This window comes from Zootoca vivipara, chromosome 14 (genome assembly GCF_965207765.1).
Source record: "Zootoca vivipara chromosome 14, rZooViv2.hap1.1, whole genome shotgun sequence".
In the NCBI taxonomy this organism is placed as follows: domain Eukaryota; kingdom Metazoa; phylum Chordata; class Lepidosauria; order Squamata; family Lacertidae; genus Zootoca; species Zootoca vivipara.
In genome coordinates this window covers 40,755,797-40,774,560 of record NC_142597.1, presented here as the reverse complement: position 1 = coordinate 40,774,560, position 18,764 = coordinate 40,755,797, and the positions used below count along the sequence as shown (strand labels likewise).

The 18,764-nt window shown below is 45.6% G+C and overlaps 1 protein-coding gene across 5 annotated transcripts in view; it reads left to right on the top strand.

Moving 5' to 3' along the window:
- USP32 (ubiquitin specific peptidase 32) overlaps positions 1-18,764 on the top strand; it is a 149,408-nt gene that overhangs the window by 73,978 nt on the left and 56,666 nt on the right. For all 5 annotated transcript variants that reach the window (XM_088658062.1, XM_035140036.3, XM_035140035.3 and 2 more), the window contains exons 3-5: positions 310-415; positions 1,371-1,489; positions 10,864-11,023. In XM_088658062.1, the coding sequence (XP_088514188.1) occupies positions 310-415; positions 1,371-1,489; positions 10,864-11,023 (385 nt within the window). The remainder of the gene's footprint in view (positions 1-309; positions 416-1,370; positions 1,490-10,863; positions 11,024-18,764) is intronic.

Sequence of the window (18,764 nt, the reverse complement as noted above, 5' to 3'; positions counted from 1 at the left end):
TTTAGTTTTATTGTCTGAAGACTTCAAATGGGGTGGCATGGTATAACATATTCTAAATGAATAAATATTCCTTCATTCCAGACTCTGGGACAAAAGGGAGAGGCAATTGCTTCCAGGTCCTGCTTGTGAGCAACTAAGAACTTCTGGCTGACCACAGCTGGAAACAAGATTCCAGTCTAGATAGACAGATTCAGGAAAGCATTTAGTTTGGGAGTTTTGTGCTACGGTGGCCAAGTAAAAGGATTAGAATCTTGTCTGCATGAAAGCATAAAGAGTAAAGTTTTCTCACTCTCTTTCTGTAACTTTCAGGTCATATATTGCTCTTTCGGTGGCACATCCAAAGGACTACATTTCAACAATCTGATAGTAGGCTTAGTCCTGCTAACGAGGGGCAGAGATGAAGAGAAAGCAAAATGTAAGTAGTGGCAGTGTCTGATTTTTTTGGGTTCGCTGTGCACTTGAGCTCCTTGCAAGAAAGGCAGGATATAAACCTAATATTTGAGGTAGGGGTGTGAATTAGACACTTTCCCCCACAATCCATAACCTTGGACATACAGTGGAACCTCGACTTACATCCACCCTTTCTCGCGGACGTTCCAAGTTGCGACTGTGGCAAACCCGGAAGTAAACACTGGGTTTGCCACGATTCACGCATCCGCGGAAGCGGCTTCTGCCGTCTGCGCGTGTGCACAAGTGGCTTCTGCTGTCTATGCATGCGCAGAAGTGCTCTGCCACTGAATGCGCACGCGCACAACGGCGTCTCTACTAGCGTCCGGTTTTGCCCAGCAGACGGGCCTCCGGAATGGATTATGATCGTAAGTAGAGGTTCCACGGTATCAGGTTGCATTTTCCTCCATTCACTTTAAATGGGAATCTAATGTTCAGTCAGGATGGTTAGACCATTAGAATGAGGTGGAGGCTTTCTATGAAAGAAATTTGAGACTTTCCACTTAGCATCTTCCACCTTCTGCAGAAGAATCAAAATATTTCAGTTGGAATATTATATTTGCATTCAGCTGTAAATGGTGTGTGGGGGGGTAAGGGGGTGGGTATAAAACCTTTTATATAAAAAATACAAAGATAAGTAACAGTAACAAATAAATTAAAGTATTAGAATGATTATAGGCTCCAGATACTGTTCCTGTAGATGTACTTTCATGTTTTGTATATAAATATTATCAGCTCCAATTTAAACTGGCATCCTTGTTGATCCCAATAACATAACTGATTAGCAAAGCACTTTTTTTGAGTGTAGAAAAGTAAAAAATCAGCCCTGTTCAGAAAGCTGTGCAAGTTAATTGGTATTGCCAGCTCTGTTGCACTGGTGTGACTTGAATGTTTAATTATTCTGTTGTTGGTTTTTTGCTTAGACATTTTCAGCCTGTTTTCAAATGAATCTGGGAGCTATGTCGTCCGTGAAGAGATGGAAAGGATGCTTCATGTGGTCGATGGGAAAGTCCCGGAAAGCCTCAAGAAATGCTTCTCGGAGGTATTTCCTGCAGTTCCTTATCTCTTTTTACTGGATAACCTGAGGATGAGGGTGAAAATGTGGAGCCCTGACCTCCTGTCGGAAGTAGCCTGCGGAATCAGGATCAGGTGTACTTACCAGATCCAGTTCCACACCCTTGTAGTAGGAGATTGCAGACTTGATAGGATTAGTCCCTACAGGGTGCTATGCAGGTGTCAGGTTGCACCTGAGGTTGCTGAAATGAATAACCTAGCCCTGGCTATTGCAGGGAGGCAGTCATGCCTCTGGTTCTTCAAGCCAGCCATCTCTTTGTTGGCTGGAAGGGTTCTGGGAGTTGTAGTCCAAACCATCTGCAGGGCACCAGGTTGCTGCTTTAAACCCAGGGGTGGGGAACTTGTGGCCTTCAAGGTGTCGCTGGACAACAGCCCCCATCACCCCGATCACTGGCCATGCTAGCTGGGGCTGGTGGGAGTTGGAGTCCAACGTCATCCAGAGTGTCAACAGTTCCCTATTCCTGCTTTCAAGCATTGCCTTTTCTACTGCTTCAGTGACCTCATTAACTGTACTAGTTACAGGTAGGTAGCTGTGTTGGTCTGCCGTAGTCGAAACAAAATTTTAAAAATCCTTCCAGTAGCACCTTAGAGACCAACTAAGTTTGTTATGGGTATGAGCTTTCGTGTGCATGCACACTTCAGATATCTGAAGAAGTGTGCATGCACACGAAAGCTCATACCCATAACAAACTTAGTCGGTCTCATTAACTGTGTCATTCAATATCAAGTGACCCAATCTTTTTATCTCATGTCATCCAATTTTCTCAATATTTTGCACACTTGTTGAACGATCAAAACTAAGTTTAAATCTAAAATTTTATTTTTTTATCTCATCCCGTTTGTGAGTTATGAGGGTTTGAAATTTACAATTTTGGCCTTGCTGGACTACACAAAAACCTTAACAGCTCTGCCCAGAAGTTAGATACTTCAAAACTAACAACACCAATCTCTTCAGAACTTCATGAGCTTTAATATGACATGTCGCATGATGGACTGATGTTACATTTTAAATTTAAGTTACAAAATTTTAAAAAGTGATTTTAAAATGATTAAAAATTCCAAAAAACATATTATTAAACATTTCTAGGAGCTACTTGCAAAATTTCATCTTGTGAAACAGGGTGTGAATGTGGCCAAGGCTGGGTTTTCTGCACTGTATCATTTGTATCCTGCCTCCAAAAGTCCCATCTCCTGTTCTCTTTCTCTCAAATGTGGAAAGCGCCCATCATCCTTGGAGGGGGAGAGATCCACCCCTCCCCAGACTCCTAGTCTTCCTTGGAAGCACTTCTCCAAAACAGCATTACCCCCCCCCCCCCAATTCCTTTCCAGTGTTGTCTTTCACACTTCTGATGCCTGTCCTCAGGCATAAGGGCTACAGCTCATTAAAATTCTTTCCACTAGAAGCAGTAGGAGAGAGTCTGCTGCAAGCGTTTGTGTAAATGAGAATGAGAATGTCATATACCTGCCCGTTGTGTCCTGGGTAGCATAAATCTATTCAGATGCTTCATTTCAAAGTTGATCAGCAGTGCTTTCCCTTGGAAAGCAAAACAACAGACTGATATGCTGTTGGGAGATGCTTTTTGAGGACCATTTAATGCCACCCTGCTGGCTGGGTAGGGTAGGGTTTATTTATTTTTGTATCCTTGTTTGCCTTAGCCACTGAAATGAGCAGGCATTTGGAGAGGAACGCTTACAGCTCAACGTGTTGCAGATGGCAGACTAACACAACTGCCCCATTCAAGCTGCAATTGTCATTTGTGCATTGATTCCCCTGGATGCTAAGGGGCAGCATGAAAATACCGATTCCCACTCCATTCAATGGAAATCTTATACAGTCGTACCTTAGTTTTCAAACAGCTTAGTTCTCGAATATTTGGCTCCCAAATGCTGCAAACCCGAAAGTGACTGTTTCGGTTTGCGAACTATTTTTGGAAGCCGGACGTCTGACGGGGCTTCCGCAGCTTCCGATTGGAAGCCCATGTAGCCAATCAGAAGCCACGCTTTGGTTTCCAAACGTTTTGGAAGTCGAATGGACTTCCGGAACAGATTCTGTTCGACTCCCAAGGTACGACTGTACAGCACTTTGTCTGAGTTCTGAGTCTTCACAAAAAAATTGCTCTTCAGGCCCTCTCAGGTGTTAAGATAAGCAGATGGTCCACCTTTGGCAGTTCCACCACCCTTGGAAGTTTGGGTGGTGGTGCCCTTGTGGAGGGCATCCTCTGTAGCAATTGCCAGGTTGTAGAATTCCCTCCCCACAGAGGTGTGCCTGGCACCTTCATTATATAGTTTCCCTCCTATGCTGAAGGCGCACCTCTTTACCATGGCCCCTGACACCCAAGACATGCATTTTCAGGACGCACCCTAGTTTTGTGATTCTAATTTGTTTTAAGCTATTTAAGTATTGAATTTTAATTTGTTGTAACCCACCCTGGGACCTTATGGAAAAGAGCAGGAAAGAAATCAAATCAAATAAATAACAATAATCGTTTACAAGCATGACTTTGTAACCTTGAGAGCTAGATACTCTGACAGTGCTATGGCTACTAAGAATAACAAAGCTGGAAATCTCACTCTGCACCCGATACCCCTGTTCTACGCATTCCCCAGGACTTCCACCAGCCATGTTGACGAAGCTAGAAAAAAGCCAGTTGTCTTTTGCATCAGCCTTTCCTCTTTGAAAGGGCTAGCAAGAGTTCACCACATAACACATAAGCAAGACAGATTAATTTCTGACAAAGCAAAGATGGGAATATTTGAATTTCAGCCCTGCTGAGAGGTTAACTGTTCAGTAAAGAAATATCTTTGAAAATCGTACTGTTAAGCAAGTCAATAAAGGGTAATGTCCAAGCTCCATTAATTCAAATTCAGTCAGAGAGCACTTATTTACCAAAGGTTTGGTGTGCATGGCTTGTAGGTTTGCAAGCCCATCAAGAGTTCACAAGCTACTCAATTCATGCAGGCAGGTTTCTGATAACAAATGGCAAACTCTTAAGCAAGCCTGTGAAGCTCCGGGTCCACTCCCTAGCTTGGGATTCCGCAGCTAGCTTTCATGTTTGTTTATTGTTTGTTTGTATGGTGAAAAGCTTGGAAGTAATTACGAAAACTAGGAAGCTGCTTTATAGAGTCAGGCCATGGGCCTAGCTAGCTCAGTATTGTCAACTCTGGACTGGAAGCAGGTCTCCTGGGGGACATTCCCAGTCCTACTTGGAGAAGCCAGGGATTGAACCTGAAACCTTCTGCATGTGAAGCAGATGCTCCACCATTAAGCTAATGCTGCATAGGTGGCTTCGGTGCCCTGGCCTCTACCTGGTGTTTTCCTTCCATTGATCTTGCACAGTTCCCCACCTAGTGAGCAGGTTTATCAATACTTCAGTCCCCAACAGGCCAGTCTTAGCCGTCTAGGTCAGGGGTCGTTTAAATGGTCCCCGAGCCGCCCCCGAGCCAAGCCGCCCACTCAGCGAGTCCCCACGCGCTGCGCTAAACTGGCGCAGCGTGAAGCAAGGACTCACTTCCGTGGCACCGGAAATCGCATCTGCGCATGTGCAGATGCGATCTGGCCCACAGAGCGATCTCCGTGCCGACCCCTGATCTAGTTCATTATGCTGAAAGCAATGTGAGCTGGTACACTGTGGATGAGGTGGCTGCTGGCTGGGTTGCATGGTAGCAGCCCAGAGAATGAGCCCTGTACCTTTTCAATTCAGGTGTGGCTGCTGCTTCCTTTTGTTTTGTGGGTAGTGAGCAGACTTTGTTGGAACTGCAGAGGAGTGGAGGATATACAAGAGACTTCTCATCTCCTGTGCTTGATATGTTTAAAAGTAAATTCTCATTCTGTGGGTTAGAACCCTGCTGGCCCTGCTTTGCCGAGGAAGGAGCAAACTCCAGAAAGTCCAAGTGTGACCAAGCCAAAGCCTGAAGGGGAAAGTTACCACCCATCCTGGGTGGAAACCTATCAAGTGAGCCCAGTCCGAGAAGAATTCTATTAGCATACAAGGCCATGCTGTCCAAAATAGCACCCTTTGGCCTGATCCAGCAAACTCCTCTTACGTGGTGGTATTAATATTATTAATTGTATTCACCGCTTTTTTCACAAAAGTGACTTAGAGTGACTTACAGAAACAAACATTTAGAAACAAGTTCAAAAACAAGAGTTTTTTTAAAAAACAAACCTAAAACAGTCACTCCTAAAATGTATAAAGGGGCAGATCCAACTCAACCTCCACCCCACTACAAAAGATGAGCAAAATATGAGACTGTAAACACACTTCACCCTCCAAATTAGATTACAGCTGCCTGCAAAAATAAGAACAGGAATCCAACTTTTGTATAGCAAACATGTTAACGCCCTACCTGTAATCAGGTGCTCACCACCAGATCTCGCCTGTGCCTGCCGGTCTTCCCCTCCATACCAGATCTAAACTGCGCTATGGGAAACAGTGCAACTTTGCATAATTCTGGCTGCGCAATTAAATGTAGAGGAATTTGGGTTGCTTCAGTACAGAATCCGTAGCAGCCCCTGTTGAATGAAATGCAGGCTCAACGTTTTGGCTCGGTTCAGCTTCTGTGAAGATTGTGCAAAGGGGTCTCTCTTAAAATATGCAGGCTTGTCTTCTGTCCTACAGCAATGTCCTCTGTGAATCTTCCTTTTGAAATGAAAATAGACGGCAGTAACCTTCTCTCCTGGATTTTGGTAGCCTGTTAATCTCAGGAGGACATGCAACCTGCCACACACTGGAGGGCTTCAACATTTTATTGCTCCTGCAGTTGAGGTTTGTTTCTTCAAATCGGAACAGACATGGTTGCATCTTCAAGGCTGCTTGTGTTTTGAGGGTGTGTGATTATTATTTCCTGCAAAATAGAGAGGTTTCTCTTTTCAGCCCAGCCCAGAGCCACCTAGGGCAAACATTTGTATTTTTCCTCCTTTTCTCAAATGATGTCATGTGTGATAGCAGATTTTTTTAAAAAAAATCTTTAAAAATATATTTTTTTTATTTACAACATGTGGTTGAGCAAGTGTGAGGGGCTGTTTGTTTGCTCCTTTCTCCCAGCTAGGCTGAGAATTCTCCTTGGAGTTACATATGAAGCAGTCCATACCATGCTGATTAGTAGATGGTGATACATGGAAAGAAAGGGGTGATACAGAGATAAAGGTAAAAGTAAAGGGACCCCTGACCATTAGGTCCAGTCATGACCGACTCTGGGGTTGCGCGCTCATCTCGCATTATTGGCCGAGGGAGCCGGCGTATAGCTTCCAGGTCATGTGGCCAGCATGACAAAGCCGCTTCTGGCAAACCAGAGCAGCACATGGAAACGCCGTTTACCTTCCCACTGTAGCGGTTCCTATTTATCTACTTGCATTTTGACGTGCTTTCGAACTGCTAGGTTGGCAGGAGCAGGGACCGAGCAACGGGAGCTCACCCCGTCACAGGGATTCGAACCGCTGACCTTCTGATCAGCAAGCCCTAGGCTCAGTGGTTTAACCCACAGTGCCACCTGGGTTAAACCACTGAGCCTAGGGCTTGCTGAAGAAAGGGGTGATACAAAGAAAGGGGTGATACAGAGATACTTGCGTTCAAATGACTATGGACCAGCCCAGCCTGATTTGATGAAGTCCTCTCTAGCAGGGAGGAGGTGATGTACAGCCAAAAATCAACTTTCTTTTTCTCCCTTCAGTGAAGTGTGCACACACGTGTGGTATGTGGTGTGTTTTGTGCTGCATCTGATGTGCAGGAATGTGGGTGGCCACACTTATTTGTCCACGCTTGCTGTTGCATGTGGCCTCTGGAGGGTTGTTGTTGTTTAGTTGTTTAGTCATGTCCGACTCTTCGTGACCCCATGGACCAGAGCACGCCAGGCACTCCTGTCTTCCACTGCCTCCTGCAGTTTGGTTAGCTAGGACGTAATGGCCAAGAAGTCTAGCTACCTTGTTAAATAAAAAAATAAAAAATCCTTCCAGTAGCACCTTAGAGACCAACTAAGTTTGTCATAGGTATGAGCATGACAAACTTAGTTAGTCTCTAAGGTGCTACTGGAAGGATTTTTTAAATTTTGTTTTGACCAGACCAACACGGCTACCTACCTGTAACTAGCTACCTTGTTGTAAGAATTGTAGCCAGGAAATGTATATAAAACATTTTGGGTCCTTGGAGGCCCTCCCCTGTGTTTAGGACTGCGTCCTACATGTGGCTGATGGGGCCAGGCAGTGATTGGCTCTAGGCCTGGAGTTGGCATGGTGTTTGACTTGGGGTGCTGGAACTGGGAACCTGTCAGCCAGGCAAGGGCAAAAGGCTTGGCATTGGGTATTGATACCAAGCCTGCCCAATCCAGAGGCTTCATGTTGTTGTTGTTGTTTAGTCGTTTAGCCGTGTCCGACTCTTCGTGACCCCATGGACCATAGCACGCCAGGCATTCCTGTCTTCCACTGCCTCCCACAGTTTGGTCAAACTCATGTTCGTAGCTTCGAGAACACTGTCCAACCATCTCGTCATTTTTGACCACATCCAGCTTACCTTCATTCATGGTTCTTATATTCCAGGTTCCTATGCAATATTTTTCTTTACAGTTTTGGACTTTCCTTTCGCTTCCAGGCATATTTGCAACTGAGCGACCTTTCGGCTTTGGCCCAGCCGCTTCATCAGCTCTGAATCTACTGTATATTCCGGCGTATAAGACGACTGGGCGTATAATCCAGTTAAAATATAGAGTTTGGGATATACTCGCCGTATAAGAAATACAACCCGGTGTATAAGATGATCCCTGACTTTTGAGAAGATTTTCCTGGGTTAAAAAGTCTTATACGCAGGAATATACTTGTACTTGTCCTCCTCTCTTCCTCAGTAGCATGTTGGGCGCCTTCCAACCTGAGGGGCTGCTTGCCAATTGCAGGGCTAAGTTCTTGCACATAGCTGTTCCCTTCTGTTCCTGAAGAGGGCTGTCACGTCTTAGTGCACCCACATCACACACAATAACTAACCAGGCTTGGGCCACTGAGATGCTTTGAGAATGGTGACTTGGAAGCCCCCCCCCCCAAATGCTTAACACTTGTACCAGGCTGAAATTTCCCTTCTGGGGAAGTGACAGGTGGTTTTTGAAATCAGGGGTGTCAAGGTCCGGCTTTTGCAAAGACCAGTTAAGGGACCATCCAGTACCTCTGGCAGCGTTATCATTTCTACTCAACAAGGACTATTCAATAAGATCAGGTGCTGCCTAAGAGAATCCTCAGTTTGCATGCATTGCCTCTTCCAGGTTAGGGGCTCCCAGTGTGGGTGCTGTGCCTAAGGACACTCCCCCCTCCAGAACAACATAAAACCTGCTTGCCGAACCTCTTTATTTTAAGATTGGCCGTGAAAAGATTCCCTGCCATTCCGTTAAGTTGAGAGGATAACTTATTAGGATCTGTCCAACATCTGTGAAATGAAATATTTCCTCCATCGTTATGCATCCCCTCCTCTCCCCCACCTCCCGGGAAAATACATACTTCTTAATAGTAAAATTATTTATGCGGAAAAGTGCCCAAAAGACTTTGTCATGATAATCACGTTGGAGAGAGCCACATGTGGGCTATATTGCTTACCAAGCTGTGTGCTACTGATAAGCATGTTTGAGGCAGTATCTGACCTTTTTGTGCCAAAGGGTTAAAACAAAACAAAACGCAGCCCTTCTTAACTGTAATCTCTGATCTTTTTGTTGCTTTGAATGTAGTAGCAGGCCTTGTGTTTGAAAAGCAAGCTACCTGATGTGTTGGAGAAGTAGCTGTGAGGGTGTTTTGTTTTGTTTTTTTGGTTCCCGGTTTTTTGAATCAGTCAGTTTGCTGCCTCACATGCATTATAATGAACTGGTGGGGAGGGAGGAGAACAGCCGCCAAAGCTGCTCTCTATATTAATGAGAGAGACCCTAGCAGATTTCTCCCACTCCACACACCAAGCGGAGTGCTTCAGAAAATTATTTTTAATATTATAATACAAGTAGCTGAAGGGCCTGGTAGTTAGTACAGCGGGTTTGTTGTCTTTCATTTCCCTCACATCATCTTCCTCTTCTTCTGGCTTGCAGTTGCCTCCTTAACACCTCTCTAGTTGCCATTGGCTTAGCTGCTCTGATGTCATGGGAGTTGGGGCGGCCTGTGGGCCTAGGTACCGGTAGCTGAGAGTGGGGGAAACGGGAAATGCTAAGATCTGAATCCTTGGGCCATTTGGTAAATTTAACCCCTCTTTGTTTATAACAGGGTTTGATGGGCTTTTGAATGGCACCCATTCAATGCAGATTGGTTGTGGTATTTTGGTACCTTTTACCAAAGAAAAATGGGACCCAGGTGGCGATGTGGGCTAAACCACTGAGCCTAGGGCTTGCTGATCAGAAGGTCGGCGGTTCGAATCCCTGTGACGGGGTGAGTTCCCGTTGCTTGGTCCCAGCTCCTGCCAACCTAGCAGTTCGAAAGCACATCAAAATGCAAGTAGATAAATAGGAACCGCTATAGTGGGAAGGTAAACGGCGTTTCCATGCGCTGCTATGGTTTGCCAGAAGTGGCTTTGTCATGCTGGCCACCTGACCTGGAAGCTGTACGCTGGCTCCCTCGGCCAATAATGTAAGATGAGCGCGCAACCCCAGAGTCGGTCACGACTGGACCTAATGGTTAGGGGTCCCTTTACCTTTACCAAAGAAAAATAGGCGTTTGCTGCTTGTGTGGGTGATTCTGTGTTTACAGCTGTCTACCACTAAATTATTTTGAGAGAAGGAAATTACCTGGTTCGTACATCACTTCAAACCATAGCTGAAATAAACTACAGTTTAAAGGTGAACACCCAGTGTGCTAGTGCATGTTGCGGAAATTGTTTTGCTCCTCCCTTGCTGCTGCTGCGCTGCCAGGAAGCAAGCTAAGGTCCAGCTTAACGTTTTTTTGGAATTTGGGCTCATGGTTCAGTAGGAAACTGTTCTGGTGTCCTGGTTCAGATTGGGGGTACAGTCAGGATCGGGAATCCACATCCGTTTTTTCTTTAAAAGTGGGCAATAATAAGCACTTTATTAAAAGTGTGAACATAACATGTAGTTCGGCCCTAAGTAGACAACCACCTGACCTTCCCAGCAACTCACTTCCTGTGTGTCACTCTCTTGAGTGTGCAGGTGCCTTCAGCTAACTTATATCTCAGTTCTCACTACAACAGCCCTGCAAGGTAGGTTGTGGCTGAGAAAGAGTTGCTTATGGCCGTTTGTTGGTTCTGAACTAAGGGCTTCTTTCCCTGTAGGCTGTACTACAGTGTACCAACAGCTGCAAACAACTGAGTTCATTAGCAAATGCAAACTGCTTTGCTCAACTCATCCTCCTCCCCTCTGCTTTTTTATTTTTTACAGGGTGAAAAGGTAAACTTTGAGAAATTCAAAACCTGGCTGTGGCAAAATAAAGAGGCCTTCACGTTTTCCCGCTGGCTGCTCTCAGGGGGAGTGTATGTCACGCTTACGGATGACAGCGACACCCCGACTTTTTATCAAACCCTTGCTGGAGTCACACACTGTAAGTAACACCTGTTGTCAAGGAATTGCCTTACTTCCTGCTATCTTTTGTAGACTCTGCCCTGATTTTACTGACATTGTGCCTCTGCAGCTTCTCTTTGGGGATTGTTCAAGAAACACATCCTCTTTTCTTGCACACCAGCTTAGTTACTGTGGCCAGCCTTCTACAGTTGCCTGGACCAGTTTTTTTTTTAATTAAAGTTTTTCTTGGCTTACAAAGATTCGTGCAATGTCTCTCATAACGTCCTTACAAATCAGTTTCATTTGTTGAGATATTGGGAAGAAGGGGGGAAAGAGGTAGATGGGGAGGGTGGGGTCAGGTGATGATGTTTCTATTTTGCCAAGTGTATGTGGGTTTTGTTTTGTTTTGTTTTGTTTTGTGTTTTTTTTTTGTCAGTGTCGCTTGTGTAGGTTCTCTGCTGTTTGCTTGCGTTCCTTTGGTGGTGAGAGATGTTTGGGATGGCCTAGGATATGGTTGTTCATTTGTGGTTGGCTGTAGTGTTCTTTGTATCGTGTGTGAGTGGGGTGGGTGGGTGTTTTAGATCAGGTTAGCCATATTGATTTGTATGCTGTTGGTGGATTTTTGTCATTGTCTTGTTGGGCTATGTACCGTGTTTCCCCTTTTTTAAGACGTAGTCAGAAAGTAAGCCATGGCAGCATTTTTTAGCATTAGTGAAATCTAAGACACCGCCCGAAAATAAGACATACCTCCATGCGAGACCGCCGAGCGCCCCAGCCAGCCAGAGGGGCCTGGAACCGGCTGCTGTTGCTGCAGCGAACGCATGGAGCGCCCTGCAGCGCCTGGCCTCTTCTTCTTTTTTCTTTTTTTTTGGGCTGCCCAAGGCCTGCCGCCCCGCCACTGGAACCGGCGGCTGCTGAGCGGAGCGCTCCGAAGCAGTGAGCGCTCGGAGCGCCCTGCAGCGCCTGGCTTCTTCTTTTGCGGGGGGGGGGGGGAGCTGCCCGAGGCCTGCCGCCCCGCCGCCGTAACCGGCGGCTGCAGAGCGGAGCGCTCCGAAGCGGCGAGCGCTCGGAGCGCCCTGCAGCGCCTGTCCTCTTCTCTTTTTGTTTGGCTGCCCGAGGCCGGTGGCCGCAGAGCGGAGCGCTCCGAAGCGCCGAGCGCGCGGAGCGGCCTGCAGCGCCTGGCCTCTTCTTTTGGGGGGAGAGCTGCCCGAGGCCTGCCCCCCGCCGCCGGAAGCGGCGGCTGCAGAGCGGAGCGCTCCGAAGCGCCAAGCGCTCGGAGCGCCCTGCAGCGCCTGGCCTCTTCTTTTGGGGGGAGAGCTGCCCGAGGCCTGCCCCCCGCCGCCGGAAGCGGCGGCTGCAGTGCCGAGTGCCCGGAGCGCCCAGCAGCGCTGGGCGGAGCGCCGAGCCAGCAGCCTGCCGCCTCGGTGCCGCGCAGAGCGCCCAGCAGCACCCCGAGCCAGTGGCCTGGCCCCTCCGAGGAGGCCTTAAGGTACAATACATCCCCTGAAAATAAGACACCGTGTGTTTTTTTGAGTAAAAAAAGTTATAAGACGGTGTCTTAAAAAAGGGGAAACACGGTATGTGATGAAGGGGAACCATGAAGCCGTCTTCTTCTATTCGTCCCCGTGTCAGTTTCAGCTTATTGGTTAATTTTTCTAGTAGGGCTGTTTCCCATACAATTTGGTACCATTGGTCCATGCTTACTCCTGACAGGTCTCTCCAGTGTCTGGTTATGGTGTTTCTGGTCGCTGAGAGTAAGTGGGTTATGAGTTCTTTGTAGTGTACTTGGGCATTATTGTCTTGGAAGATGTTTAGCAAGACCAGTTCTGGGGTGATTTCTAATACCTACAACCCCTAGTTTGTGTTATTAACTTCTGTGTTGACTTAATGGGGTGTCATGTGTTGCCCTAGGATAGGGATAGGGAATTGGCAGCCCTCTGGATGTCGTTTGGACTCTGGTTCCCATCAGCTGCAGCCAGCATGGCCAGTGGTGATGGGAGTTGTAGTCCAACAACTTCTGGAAGGCTGCCGGTTTCCTACCCCTATCATATGATACCCAAGAATGTAGGAAGAATTGAGGCAGCTTGCTTTCATACTGGCATGTATCGTCTACTCATTTGTTATATTTATTTATATCCTGCCTTTCCACCAAGGAGTTCAAGGAAGTGTACCTGATTCTTCACCTCCTTGGTATTCTCACAACAACCCTATGAGGGAGGGAGGGAGGGAGGGAGGGAGGGAGGGAGGGAGGGAGGGAGGGAGGGAGGAGAGAGAGAGAGAGAGAGAGAGAGAGAGAGAGAGAGAGAGAGAGAGAGAGAGAGAGAGAGAGAAACTGGCTCAGGATCTCCCAGTTTCATGGCTGAGTGGGTAATTTGAACTTGGGCCTCCCTAGTTCTAGTCTGATGTTCTAACTTCTGCCACACCACATGGGCTCATCATAATGGTTGGCAGATGTCTTGGTATTTTGGAAGGGGGTATTCCCAGCTTCCCACTGGCTGGTTGTTGCCAGTCCAGTGACTGAAGAAGAAAACAATATTTGGAATAGCTGAACATCTTTTTTTTCCCTCTTGCTTCTACACTTCCTCTTAGTATGGTGCTTCGTTAAAGAGTGTATATCATGTGTAGTGTTAAATCATGTGTAGATCTCCCTCCCTCCAGTAGATATGTTCAGCTTGACTCCAAACACTGGGTTTCATAGATCTCCTTCACACAGGGCATATACATTGTTGGCATCTGTCTATCTTGGGAGAAAATGGAGTGCGCCTCTGAGGGTGAAGTCAAACTGCTGCGTTAGCTGCACCAAAGTGACCTCCTCAGGGCGCAAGACTGGGCAGTGTGTATGGAGGTGATGGGCTTCTCAGACAACAAGACCCCCCTTTTGGCCTTGCTGGTGTGGTTCAAAGGAAGTCAGAGCAAGACATTTGGCACCAGCTTGGCTGCAGGAGTTGCTGGAAGGAGGCGTACAAGGCGCCATTCAACCGTCTTAGGGACTCTACTCGGGAATGTGTAGGGCAGGGGTCAGCAAACCTTTTCAGCAGGGGGCCGGTCCACTGTCCCTCAGACCTTATGGGGGGCTGGACTATATTTTGAAAAAAAATATGAACGTATTTCTATGCCCTACAAATAACCCAGAGATGCATTTTAAATAAAAGGACACATTCTACTCATGTAAAAACACCAGGCAGACCCCACAAATAACCCAGAGATGCATTTTAAATAAAAGGACACATTCTACTCATGTAAAAACATGCTGATTCCCAAACCGTCCGCGGGCCGGATTTAGAAGGCGATTGGGCCGCATCCGGCCCCCGGGCCTTAGTTTGGGAACCCCTGGTGTAGGGTTTACTCCTTAGCCTTTTCTTCTCCCAAAGATATACAGGGCAAGCAAGCAATGCATCAGCCTATCTCTTTTATCCTATGGAGCTTCTTGGTAGATACTGAATAAATCCAATTACGATTCTTCTACCCCATCCCTTAATTTTAATACAGTAACTTGAGACTTCCAAGTTTTCTTGTTCACACATGCTGACATCTTTAGCTTCCCAGGTCCACAATATTGATGCTTAATTGTCTTGTTAGAAGAAGGCCAGAGCCCTCCATTTTTATTTTAGAAGGGAACATTGGAAAACTGATTGTTTGGGGTTTGCGCTGTTAGAGGCACAGCCGACCCTGCTGGTAAAAGCCAGGAGCACTTTTATAGCTTTCTGAAATATCTGTATTTGCCATGGGATTTACAGTCTGTGCTGGCTGTTTCAGCAAGAAATGTAAGTGCTGTGAAACAGAGCGATTTGTTTTGGAATTTATGAGGCCAAGGAAATGAGGAAGCAAATAATTCTTTGGTGGCTGGCTTACATTCTTCGGTTCTCATCTTTTCTATGCCTATTTTTTTGGGAATTGATCTGTTTTTAATTTAGAATCAGTTTAGTTTTTGCAGTTTGCCCATGTGAGAGATGAGCAAATGAAGGACAGGCTCTCAACCCCTTGAAATAGCTGTTTGACCTCTATATGAGCCTGTTCGAGTTTGCATCAAGAATGCCTAAAAGGTTTACTCTCAGCTTCAATACCGTTGACTGTGTCTTTCACAGCAGGCTGGTCAACTCAGCCCATCGGGGTTATATTTGATGTAATTTCTATTTAGAGTGGACCTGGTGAACTCAGTGGACTAGTGTTAGACATATCCATTAATTTCAGGGGTCTACTCTGAACAGGACTAATGTTGCATACAACTCTGTGCCACCTTTCCATGAGTTTACCAGAAAGCCATTCCATCACATTTCTGCATTAATCTGCAAATTTTCTTAAGGATTTTCATGAAAGTTCATATTTAAATGCATATTCCCTCAGAATATGCATTTAGGAATATATTTTCTGTCGACATCTTTCACTGTATTTTGATCTGCGTTTTGAGCTGTACAATGACTTTGATATTGTGTTCTTTAAATTGCTGTTACCTGCCCTGGTACCTTGTGGTGAAAGGTAAGCAAGAAATGGGAATGACTAAATAAAGAACATTCTAGGAGTGGCTAACTAGGTTTCAATTGACAGATGACTGAGCAGCACTGCTTAGGGCAGATAAAGTCACTGTGTATCACAATTCATGAAGATATTCTTCAAGTATCCTTAGTTCACCAACGTTTCATTAGATTAGTGTCTCATGATAGTACAGTACTGAGATGGTATCTCCAGGTAGAACTGGGGAAGGCTCCCTCTCTGAAACGCTGGAGAACCGTTGCCAGTTAGGGTAGCCAGTGAAGTGCCCTCCAGCTCTTGTTAGACTACAACTTCCATCATCCCTGACCATTGTCCATGCTGGCTGTGATGGAGAGGATCTGAGGACACCAAATCTGGCCAATGGTCTGACAATGATGTGATACCAGCTTCATGATATACCTCATCTGTCTGCTCAGTTTCTGTGACAATATATCCTGTCCTCCTCTCCAAGTCATTACCTGGGGAACAGAACGACCCCTGAAAATGCAGAAGTTGACTGCCCTTGGTCTGGTGTCCTTTTTGAAAACAAAAACTGGGGAAGAGCTAAAAAAAACATGACCCCCAGATATTCATCATGGCCCGTTTTTGTGAATGGCATAAGCTAGTTGCTAAGCAACTGCTGCTAGTCCCCCCCACCCGCCCCTAAAAGCTGCTGCGAGAGTTACTTATCTAAGGTCACGAGGGGCTTAAGGCTGCAAAGAGGAGTGATGAGGCAGAGTCTCCCCCCACCCCCATCCTTGCTGTGCTTATCTATTATCCCTCCGCTGATTTCCCTTGTGGTTGTGAAGGTCATTAAAAAACGTCACTTTACAAGAGGCACAAGGCAAATTGAGCAGTGACGGAAAACCAAAACAAGCCGGGACACCTGGAGATTATAGTGTGGGGGGTATGGACAGAACGTTGGCCCAAAGACAGTGGATGGCTTGAGTGTTAACATAAAAAGGCTTCTCCTGGAGAGCAGCAGCAGGGCTTGGAGCCAAGCTGGTTGAGTTCTCAGCCATCCAGTTAGTAGGCACCCGGATGGCAAAAGGCAGCATGGATCCTTCTGGACATGGGTCTTTCTCCCCCTACTGCAAGAGGATTGGTTCACAGTGTTTGCTACCGTAGGTTGTCTTCTGCCTGGAAGAATAAAAATCTGTAATTTTTTGCAAAAAATGTGGGTGTATATATACATGAGCACAAGCATCATCACCATTAGGAGAGATATTTGGGTGCCTCTTTAAGATGGTCTCCATGTACCCTGAGCCCTTGCAGATAGTCACTTCCAGAAATCACTGTAATGGTGATACATTGTGCGGGTCATTTCTGCATTATGACTTTCATGGCTGGAGATTCTTATTAAGATTTTATCATTTAATCTGTTTTCTGTATTTGTACATCGACTTGTGATGCCGGGTCAAAGGTGGTGGTATAAGGTGAAAGGTCATATTTGATGCCAGGTGTGTCGCGGCCAAAATTTTGGTTGCAAAGGAAAAGCTGGGAGCATTAAAAGCTTTGCTCCTTGGCAAGTGAGGCTCTCTGTCAATGCTCATTGGTCTGCACTGTGGCCGGCGTCACCTACAACAAGCCCCTGTATGGATCAGCTGCATTACAGAGTTTCTGGGAACTCTGTAGTGTAGCCAATCTCTGCCCAAAGCAGGGCCTCCAGTAAGCATTGGTCAGCTGATTGGCACTTGTAGCAAGATCCACAAAGAAAGGCTTCGTTTGCTCATGTGGTTTGATTTGAAACCTGCAGGTAAAAGAAAACACTTCACCTGGTGTCATGGTGGTATCAGGTGGGAAGCTCTACCTAGCTGTCAGAATGGGTTAGGGGAGGTCTGGATCAGTTGTTTCTGTGTGAATTTCAGGAAATTTGGGACTTTGGGAATCGGGATCTTCTGTGGCTTCTTTTTACCATTTTAGTGAAAATCCCAGAGCTCACTGGCACAAGTTAGTTCATGGCATGATGTAAATCAAGAATGAGGAAACCTGTGGTCTTCCGGTACTATCTGGACTATAGTTCCCATCATTCCTGATCATTGGCTGTGTTGGCTAGCGCTGATGGGAGTTGGAATTCAGCAATATCTGGAGGACCACAGGTTCCTCAGCCCTGATTTAAATCAAGTCAGGAACTGTCTTGTGTCAGTAACCAGTGCAGTGCCCTCTGGCATCTTAACTCTGGCTTTTCACTGTCTCCTGCTGGTTTTTCTGTCAAAACTATTTGACAAAGCCATGAAAAATAGCCCTGGTTAAAAATAGGCAAATGTTATTAACTTTGATTCAAGGGAGAAGACAGCAAGCGTTTACTGTGAAGCTCCAGTGGCTCCATTTAAATTAACTTAATGAGCCCAAGATATCGAGGAAACACTAACCAAAAATATATATTATTCCTCTCCCCCACTCCCACACCGGGTAAATAAAGGCAGATGACTTTAATTATGTTTCTCCCTGGCCTAAAATTACAAAGGGAATTTTGAAGTGTCACACTAAGTTGCACACATTTGCCATTTTTAATCAAATTCTGTTCCATTTCATTTAAACCATAAATATTCTTCCAGGGTAGCTGCCGAAGTTGAAAGTTAGTGTAGTAGTTTTTGCAGCTTGGACTTGGTTTTATGGCTTTGATTTTTGTGAGATAGTAAATTAACTTTTGGCACACTTCCCTATGTGTTAACTGTTAAATGTTTTAGCCAAGGGAAAGGGAAGTTGTCTTTAATTGGGATATTTATAGGGTTCTCAGCATTATGCACTAAAAAACAAAATTTTGCAATGAAAGGTGGTTTCTGCAACCGGTAATATACTGTGCAAATCAGATTTGTGTCAAGTGTCTTGTACCGATTGATTTTGCTTAATCATTGGTAGGGAAGGGATTCAGGATACTGAAGTCTTTCCTTCCAGCAGCAGGAAAATTTATTCAGCCACCCCTCTGAGCTTATCTGTTCATATGCATTCAAAGTATAGATTAGAAAGACTAGAAATGTTTTTTTAAATAAAAAAATAGAAGGTTAATACCATGAACCTTTTCGTTTTTCACAACGGATGTGATGCACATTCATTTAATTCTAGATGATAAGCCTCCAGGTAGGGACAAATCTACATTCATTTTAATTTTTTCTGTCTTACTGTTCCTCCCTAATAAGATCAGAGTGACTTACAGTAAAACATGGTCAAAAATAAATCAAAGCAGTGCCTACTGTGTGTGCAGACTGGTTCAGGCAATCATATTTTGGCTTAATACACAGAGATATGAACAAGCCTTCTGGGTATGTACACATCCCTTTGCAGCAGGAGCAAACTAAACAGATTGTCTT